Below are 10,421 nucleotides of genomic sequence, written 5' to 3'. Positions count from 1 at the left end.
GAGCATGTGTGTGTGTGTGTGTGTGTGTGTGTGTGTGTGTGTGTGTGTGTGTGCTCACCTTTCATCCTACAGTTAAATGACATCAAGAAATTTGCCTTAAGGGAAACATTTATGCTTTGTTCCTTTTTTGTTCCTACTTTTAGAATGTAATAATACAAGATGTGTGGGTTTTTCCACGAAAAAATTCTTACCCTGCATATCAAATCCTAACAATCCTGTAGAAAGCTTTATCTGTAACTACAGTAACCATTAAATCATCCTAGTAAACCAGACTTTGTAGTCAGATGAAATTCCTAACATTTATATATATAAATGTTTGTCATATAATGTATAAAATGGGAAAACATTTGTGGATTTTCATCTGTAGCTTTATTCAGCAGCATTTGCATTATTCATCTATTGTTTATTAATTTTACTAAGCTTATCTATTCTATTTAGTGATAATAGTTTCACTGCACTTTGTTCTTTGATCAAACTTTATGTTTTGACAGCTTTCCTAAGTTTATTTTGTTAAATATTTTTATCTAATTTTACATTTTTGTATTTCACCTACATGCAGCACGTGCAGGCATTTTTATGCTGCTATTCACTTCTAAATATTATTGGAAATGACTCTTGATCAAAAGCAACATGCTACCTATAAGATTTCTGTATGTCACTGCACACAAAAATTTTTTTGGAGATCATCTTGTTAACACAATGTTCATCACATCTTATTTCCCACACTACTGTGTCCAAACACATGTTTTTGAGGTTCACCTTTCCAGAAACAGTTTTTTAAATTCACCATGCAGTGTCTAAAGTGAGGGGTAATAACATTCCAGGAGTAGTCTGAACAATATTTATTCTAGGAAGCCTCAGCACAGACTGTAATAGGGACAATGTATAGAGTGAGGAGAACTCTAGATAAAGTATAAAAATAAACACATAAACAGAGCCAATATATTACACATCACATTTTAACATCTTCACACAAGAGCATACAAGCAAATGTCTCCTGAGATGACCCTTGTATATATAAAACGTTTCCCACACATTCAAATTTTATGCATCCTTGTGCACAAGCAAATGTCTCCGAAGATTTTTTTTCAACAAAAAGAGTTTCCCACATTCATCACATCTAAACTTTTTCACATTTTTGTGCACGTGCAAATGTGCTGTAAGATCACTTTTCCGCAGAAACAGTTTCCCACATCTGTCACATCCAAATTTTTTCACAGCACTGTGTACAAGCAAATGTGCTTTTAGATCACCTTTCCGCAAAAACTGTTTCCCACATTCATCACATTCAAACTTTTTAACAGCACTGTGCACAAGCAAATGTGCCTTTAAATCACTTTTCCGCAAAAACTGTTTCCCACATTCATCACATTCAAACATTTTCACACCATTGTGTATAAGCATATGTCTCTTAAGATCACTTTTCTGCAAAAACTGTTTCCCACATTCATCACATCCAAAGTTTTTAATATCACTGTGCATAGACGAATGTTGTTTAAGTTCACTTTCCCACAAAAACATTTTTCCACATTCATTACATCCATACTTTTTCACACCATTATGCACAAGCAAATGCTTCTGAAGACTATTTTTTTGTATAAACAGTTTCCCACATTCATCACATCCAAACTTTTTCACACCAATGTGCACAAGTAAATGTTGTTTAAGATGTCCTTTCAATAAAAATGATTTCCCACATTCATCACATCCAAAATTTTTCTTACCATTGTGCATAAGCAAATGTGTTTTAAGTTCACCTTTCCGCAAAAACAGTTTCCCACATTCATTACATTTAAATTTCTTAATACCATTGTGCACAAGCAAATGTGCTTGAAGATCACCTTTCCGCAAAAATAGTTTCCCACATTCATCACATTCAAACTTTTTCACACCATTGTGTACAAGCAAATGTCTCTGAAGATGACCTTTCTGCAAAAACAATTTCCCACATTCTTCACATCCAAACTTTTTAACACCACTGTGTACCGACAAATGTCTATTAAGATCACCCTTACATGGAAACAGTTTTCCACATTCATTACATCCAAACTTTTTCATACCACTGTGCACAAGTTTATATGCTGCAAAATCACCTTTCTGCAAAAACTGTTTCTCATATTCATCACAGGTAAATTTTTTCACTTGTCCTAAATCTCGCACCTCGCTCTGTACAAAGCTATGCTTCTGATTCCCCTCATATGAAAGAGGTTTCCCACTTTCAGAATCACCAGTTTCTTTCTTGTTGTTGCAGAAAAGCATATCATTCTGAAGATGAGCCTCCTCGGAGTATAATTTCCTACATTCCTCAGATGGAAACTTTTTCTCTCCACTAAACATTTTCAGTTTATGCTCTGTTCTTAGTCTTCAGATGTAAATTCACTCAGAGTCTGAAACATGAAATCTGTCTTTAGAATTCTAATGTGGACTCTAATGTGGATTATACAAGCTGAAGGGAACTGAGATGCCACTGCATTAACCAGAATACTGAGAAATTTCAGTAAGAATGAAAATATTCAGAGCATAATTACACACAATTAAGTTCCAGTTGATGATGCATAAAGTAACTCGTTACACCAAATTATTATCATGTTTACATGAGTTTTAGACATTTTGGTTGGCAGGAAGTCTTTGAGGCACTGTGAAGAACTGTGCTTGAAGCAACAGCATGAAACTGGGTCTAAGTTAATAACCTTAAAGAATTCTGCATTTTTAATACATTTTGATTTTTTCCTTTTTTGTATTGAAAAATATAAGGTTTTAAAACAAGAAATAATTTAAGGCAAAAAATTTAGATGTAGTACTTGCTGATACGTTCCTTAAGATATATCTCGACCACTGTACTACTTCTAATTCAGGGCTCTCTAATTATTCCTGCCCTTTAACCCCAATCCACGCAGTAACCTCCAGTACCAAGAAATCTAATCAATAAGGCGAAGGTGTATTCACTCAAAACATAATCAATTTTCGAAATGTGGATCTCATCATCTTGTCTCAAGTCCATCAAATTAGGTTTGTCATAGTAAAATTCAGACTTACCCATGAAATGTACAGTATTAAGAAATCATAAGAAAAGAAGCAATACCAATTCAATTTACCGATAAAATGTTCATTGAATAATGTTATGAAAATTATAGTAAAACATACAAAGGAATACAAAGGAATTCAAACAGCAACAAATCACTAGAACCTTACGAGGCTATTTGTGACAGTAGAGGGTAAAAGAAACTCACAAAATAGTGTGGTAAAAGGAGGCATACAGATCACTCAAAGTAAATAACCTGCAAATTGTCATTTTGAATATGAAAGAGCAAATAATGAAAGTCATGGATTTGAAGCAAAGTATTTATCAAGTCTGTTCTCAAATGTATTAATAGTACTGCTTTCAACCACTCTAATTAGCAAATCATCCCATATATTAACAATCCTGTTGAATAAAAAATACTTCACGGCATTCAATTTAAACTGTTTACCTATGAGTTTGTATCTGTTACTATTTGAAATTTTAGACATATCAAGTCTTAGGTAACCTGATATATCAGGATTATCTAAGCTTTTGACCATTTACCTCTATTAGATCACCACTTAACTTCTCTTTTATAAGCTAAATATATTCAAGAAGTTTTATCTGATTTTGTTATATTTGTTATAGTATGCTTTTGGTTATAACTGCTGACCCAGGATTGCATGCATTGTTTTGATCACAAGGCTTTAAATGTTTCTGCCATCAATTCCACAAAAGGATTAACCATGTCTGCATCTGGCATTTGTTTCCTCAACACCATCATCACAATTACTGCAATGACTTCAAATAATAAAGATTTGTGTTCCTATAATGGTAATATCCATGTAACATTACTCAAAGACTATTGTGCAACATATTTTTTTATTATTTTACTTTTGTCGCTGTCTTCCGCATCAGCGAGGTAGCACAAGGAAACAGACAAAAGAATGGCCCAACCCACCCACATACACATGTATATATATACACGTCCACACACGCAAATGTACATACCTATATATCTCAACGTGTACATATATATACACACACACAGACATGTACATACATACACATGTCCAAAATTCATACTGTCTGCTTTTATTCATTCCCATCGCCACCCCGCCACACATGAAAATAACAAGCCCTCCCCCTGGATGCGCACGAGGTAACGCTAGGAAAAGACAACGATGTCCACATTCGTTCACACTCAGTCTCTAGCTGTCATCTATAATGCACCGAAACCACAGCTCCCTTTCCACATCCAGGCCCTCCAGAACATTCCATGGTTTACCCCAGACACTTCATATGCCCTGCTTCAATCCATTAACAGCATGTCGACCCTGGTATACCACATCGTTCCTATTCACTCTATCCCTTGCACGCCTTTCACCCTCCTGCATGTTCAGGCCCCAATCACTCAAAATCTTTTTCATTCTATATTTCCACCTCCAGTTTGGTCTCCCTCTACTCCTCGTTCCCTCCACCTCTGACATATATATCCTCTTTGTCAATCCTTCCTCACTCATTCTCTCCATGTGACTAAACAATTTCAAACACCCTCTTCTGCTCTCTCAACCAAACTCTTTTTATTACCACACATCTCTCTTGCCCTTTCATTACTTACTCAATCAAACCACCTCACACCACATATTGTCCTCAAACATCTCATTTCTAGCACATCCACCCTCCTCCACACAACTCTAGCTATAGCCAACGCCTCACAACCATATAACATTGTTGGAACCACTATTCCTTCACACATACCCATTTTTGCTTTCCAAGATAATGTTCTCCATTTCCACACATTTTTCAACACTCCCAGAACTTTTGCCCCCTCCCCCACCCTATGATTCACTTCCACTTCCATGGTTCCATCCACTGGCAAATCCACTCCCAGATATCTAAAACACTTCACTTCCTCCAGTTTTTCTCCATTCAAACTTACCTCCCAATTGATTTGTCCCTCAACCCTACTGTACCTAATAACCATGCTCTTATTCACATTTACTCTCAGCTTTCTCCTTTCACACACTTTACCAAACTCAGTCACCAGCTTCTGCAGTTTCTCACATGAATCAGCCACCAGCGCTGTATCATCAGTGAACAACACTGACTCACTTCCCAAGCTCTCTCATCGACAACAGACTGCATACTTACCCCTCTTTCCAAAACTCTGGCATTCACCCTCCTAAGAACCCCATCCTTAAACAAATAAAACAACCACGGAGACATCGTGCATCCCTGCCGCAAACCAACATTCACTGAGAACCAATCACTTTTCTCTCTTCCTACACGTACACGTGCCTTACATCCTTGATAAAAACTTTTTACTGCTTCAAACAACTTGCCTCCCACAACATATATTCTTAAAACCTTCCACAGAGCATCTCTATCAACTCTATCGTATGCCTTCTCCAGATCCATAAATGCCATACAAATCCATTTGCTTTTCTAAGTATTTCTCATATATTCTTCAACGCAAACACCTGATCCACACATCCTCTACCACTTCTGAAACCACACTGCTCTTCCCCAATCTGATGCTCTGTATGTGCCTTCACCCTCTTAATCAATATCCTCCAATATAGTTTCCCAGGAATACTCAACAAACTTATACCTCTGTAACTTGAGCACTCACTTTTATCCCCTTTGCCTTTGTGCAGTGGCACTATGCAAGTATTCCGCCAATCCTCAGGCACCTCACCATGAGTCATACATACATTAAATAACCTTACCAATCAGTCAACAATACAGTCATCCCCTTTTTTTTTATAAATTCCACTGCAATACCATCCAAACCTGCTGCCTTGCTGGCTTTCATCTTCCACAAAGCTTTTACTACCTCTTCTCTGTTTACCAAATCATTCTCCCTAACCCTCTCATTTGCACACGACCTCGACCAAAACACCCTATATCTGCCACTCTATCATCAAACACATTCAACAAACCTTCAAAATACTCATACCATCTCCTTCTCACATCACCACTACTTGTTATCACCTCCCTATTAGCCCCCTTCACTGATGTTCCCATTTGTTCTCTTGTCTTACGCACTTTATTTACCTCCTTCCAAAACATCTTTATATTCTCCCTAACTTTTTATGATACTCTCTCACCCCAACTCTCTCTTATTTTCATTATTTACTCTATTAAACGTTGTTGCTGTCTCCTGTGTTAGCGAGGAAGCGCAAGGAAAAGATGAAAGAATGGCCCAATCCACCCACATACACACGTATATAATACATGTCCACACGCACATATACATACCTATACATTTCAATGTGTACATATATATACATACACATATATACACATGTACATAATTCATACCTGCTGCCTTTATTCATTCCCGTCGCCATCCCCACCACACATGAAATGACAACCCCTTCCACCCGCATGTGCGCGAGGTAGTGCTAGGAAAAGACAACAAAGGCCACATTTGTTCACACTCGGTCTCTAGCTCTCATGTGTAATGCATCGAAACCACAGCTCCCTTTCCACATCTGGGCCCCATAAAACATTCCATGGTTTACCCCAGATGCTTCACATGCCCTGGTTCAATCCATTGACAGCATGTCGACCCTGGTATACCACATCGTTCCAATTCATTCTATGCCTTGCACGCCTTCACCCTCCTGCATGTTCAGGCCCCGATCGCTCAAAATCTTTTTCACTCCATCCTTCCACCTCCAATTTGGTCTCCCACTTCTCCTCATTCCCTCCACCTCTGACACATATATCCTCTTGGTCAATCATTCCTCACTCATTCTCTCCATGTGACCAAACCATTTCAAAACACCCTCTTCTGCTCTCTCAACAACACTCTTCTTATTACCACACATCTCTCCTACCCTTTCATTACTTACTCGATCAAACCACCTCACACCACGTACTGTCCTCAAACATCTCATTTCCAACACATCCACCCTCCTCCGCACAACTTATCTATAAGCCATGCATCGCAACCATATAACATTGTTGGAACCACTATTACTTTGAACATACCCTTTTTTGCTTTCCAAGATAATGCTCTTGCTTTCCACACATCTTTCAACGCTCCCAGAACTTTTGCCCCCTCCCCCACCCTGTAACTCACTTCCACTTCCTTTGTTCCATCCGCTGCCAAATCCACTCCCAGATATCTAAGACACTTCACTTCCTCTAGTTTTTCTCCATTCAAACTTACCTCCCAATTGACTTGTCCCTCAACCCTACTGTACCTAATACCCTTGCTCTTATTCACATTTACACTCAGCTTTCTTCTTTCACACACTTTACCAAACTCAGTCACCAGCTTCTGCAGTTTCCCACATGAATCAGCCACCAGCGCTGTATCATCAGCGAACAACAACTGACTCACTTCCCAAGCCCTCTCATCCACAACAGAATGCATACTTGCCCCTCTTTCCAAAACTCTTGCATTCACCTCCCTAACAACCCCATCCATAAACAAATTAAACAACCATGGAGACATCACACACCCCTGCCGCAAACCTACATTCACTGAGAACCAATCACTTTCCTCTCTTCCTACACGTACACATGCCCTACATCCTTGATAAAAACTTTTCACTGCTTCTAACAACTTGCCTCCCACACTATATATCCTTAATACCTTCCACAGAGCATCTCTATCAACTCTATCATATGCCTTCTCCAGATCCATAAATGCTACATACAAATCCATTTGCTTTTCTAAGTATTTCTCACATACATTCTTCAAAGCAAACACCTGATCCACACATTCTCTACCACTTCTGAAACCACACTGCTCTTCCCCAATCTGATGCTCTGTACATGCCTTCACCCTCTCAATCAATACCCTCCCATATAATTCACCAGGAATACTCAACAAACTTATACCTCTGTAATTTGAGCACTCACTCTTATCCCCTTTGCCTTTGTACAAAGGCACTATGCAAGCATTCCGCCAATCCTCAGGCACCTCACCATGAATAATACATACATTGAATAACCTTAACAACCAGTCAACAATACAGTTACCCCCCCTTTTTTTTTTTTATAAATTCCACTGCAATACCATCCAAACCCGCTACCTTGCCGGCTTTCATCTTCCACAAAGCTTTTACTATATATATATATATATATATATATATATATATATATATATATATATATATATATATATATATATATATATATATTTTTTTTTTTTTTGCTTTGTTGCTGTCTTCCGCGTTTGCGAGGTAGCGCAAGGAAACAGACGAAAGAAATGGCCCAACCCACCCCCATACACATGCCTTGATTCAATCCACTGACAGCACGTCAACCCCGGTATACCACATCGCTCCAATTCACTCTATTCTTTGCCCTCCTTTCACCCTCCTGCATGTTCAGGCCCCGATCACACAAAATCTTTTTCACTCCATCTTTCCACCTCCAATTTGGTCTCCCTCTTCTCCTCGTTCCCTCCACCTCCGACACATATATCCTCTTGGTCAATCTTTCCTCACTCATTCTCTCCATGTGACCAAACCATTTCAAAACACCCTCTTCTGCTCTCTCAACCACGCTCTTTTTATTTCCACACATCTCTCTTACCCTTACGTTACTTACTCGATCAAACCACCTCACACCACACATTGTCCTCAAACATCTCATTTCCAGCACATCCATCCTCCTGCGCACAACTCTATCCATAGTCCACGCCTCGCAACCATACAACATTGTTGGAACCACTATTCCTTCAAACATACCCATTTTTGCTTTCCGAGATAATGTTCTCGACTTCCACACATTCTTCAAGGCTCCCAGAATTTTCACCCCCTCCCCCACCCTATGATCCACTTCCGCTTCCATGGTTCCATCCGCTGCCAGATCCACTCCCAGATATCTAAAACACTTCACTTCCTCCAGTTTTTCTCCATTCAAACTCATCTCCCAATTGAATTGACCCTCAACCCTACTGTACCTAATAACCTTGCTCTTATTCACATTTACTCTTAAATTTCTTCTTTCACACACTTTACCAAACTCAGTCACCAGCTTCTGCAGTTTCCCACATGAATCAGCCACCAGCGCTGTATCATCAGCGAACAACAACTGACTCACTTCCCAAGCTCTCTCATCCCCAACAGACTTCATACTTGCCCATCTTTCCAAAACTCTTGCATTCACCTCCCTAACAACCCCATCCATAAACAAATTAAACAACCATGGAGACATCACACACCCCTGCCGCAAACCTACATTCACTGAGAACCAATCACTTTCCTCTCTTCCTACACATACACATGCCTTACATCCTCGATAAAAACTTTTCACTGCTTCTGACAACTTGCCTCCCACACCATATATTCTTAATACCTTCCACAGAGCATCTCTATCAACTCTATCCTTGTGTGAGGAAGTACCAGGAGAGACTGAGTACAGAATGGTAAAAGGTGAGAACAATGGAAGTAAGGGGAGTGGGGGAGGAATGGGATGTATTTAGGGAATCAGTGATGGATTGCGCAAAAGATGCTTGTGGCATGAGAAGAGTGGGAGGTGGGTTGATTAGAAAGGGTAGTGAGTGGTGGGATGAAGAAGTAAGAGTATCAGTGAAAGAGAAGAGAGAGGCATTTGGACGATTTTTGCAGGGAAAAAATGAAATTGAGTGGGAGACGTATAAAAGAAAGAGACAGGAGGTCAAGAGAAAGGTGCAAGAGGTGGAAAAAAGGGCAAATGAGAGTTGGGGTGAGAGAGTATCATTAAATTTTAGGGAGAATAAAAAGATGTTCTGGAAGGAGGTAAATAAAGTGCGTAAGACAAGGGAGCAAATGGGAACTTCAGTGAAGGGCGCAAATGGGGAGGTGATAACAAGTAGTGGTGATGTGAGAAGGAGATGGAGTGAGTATTTTGAAGGATTGTTGAATGTGTTTGATGATAGTGTGGCAGATATAGGGTGTTTTGGTTGAGGTGGTGTGCAAAGTGCGAGGGTTAGGGAAAATGAGTTGGTAAACAGAGAAGAGGTAGTAAAAGCTTTGCGGAAGATGAAAGCCGGCAAGGCAGCAGGTTTGGATGGTATTGCAGTGGAATTTATTAAAAAAGGGGGTGACTGTATTGTTGACTGGTTGGTAAGGTTATTTAATGTATGTATGACTCATGGTGAGGTGCCTGAGGATTGGCGGAATGCGTGCATAGTGCCATTGTACAAAGGCAAAGGGGATAAGAGTGAGTGCTCAAATTACAGAGGTATAAGTTTGTTGAGTATTCCTGGCAAATCATATGGGAGGGTATTGATTGAGAGGGTGAAGGCATGTACAGAGCATCAGATTGGGGAAGAGCAGTGTGGTTTCAGAGGTGGTAGAGGATGTGTGGATCAGGTGTTTGCTTTGAAGAATGTATGTGAGAAATACTTAGAAAAGCAAAGGGATTTGTATGTAGCATTTATGGATCTGGAGAAGGCATATGATACAGTTGA

At 39.4% G+C, this 10,421-nt stretch overlaps 1 protein-coding gene across 1 annotated transcript in view; it reads right to left on the bottom strand.

The window, feature by feature from the left end:
• Positions 1-827: 827 nt before the first annotated feature.
• Positions 828-10,421, bottom strand: part of LOC139763607 (uncharacterized) — a 26,556-nt gene continuing 16,962 nt past the window's right edge. The window contains exon 2 of the mRNA XM_071689820.1: positions 828-2,387. Coding sequence (XP_071545921.1) covers positions 1,045-2,337 — 1,293 coding nt within the window. The 5' untranslated portion in view covers positions 2,338-2,387 and the 3' untranslated portion in view covers positions 828-1,044. The remainder of the gene's footprint in view (positions 2,388-10,421) is intronic.

The sequence above is a fragment of the Panulirus ornatus genome, chromosome 47 (genome assembly GCF_036320965.1).
Source record: "Panulirus ornatus isolate Po-2019 chromosome 47, ASM3632096v1, whole genome shotgun sequence".
Lineage (NCBI taxonomy): Eukaryota > Metazoa > Arthropoda > Malacostraca > Decapoda > Palinuridae > Panulirus > Panulirus ornatus.
This window is presented reverse-complemented; position numbering and strand designations above follow the sequence as displayed.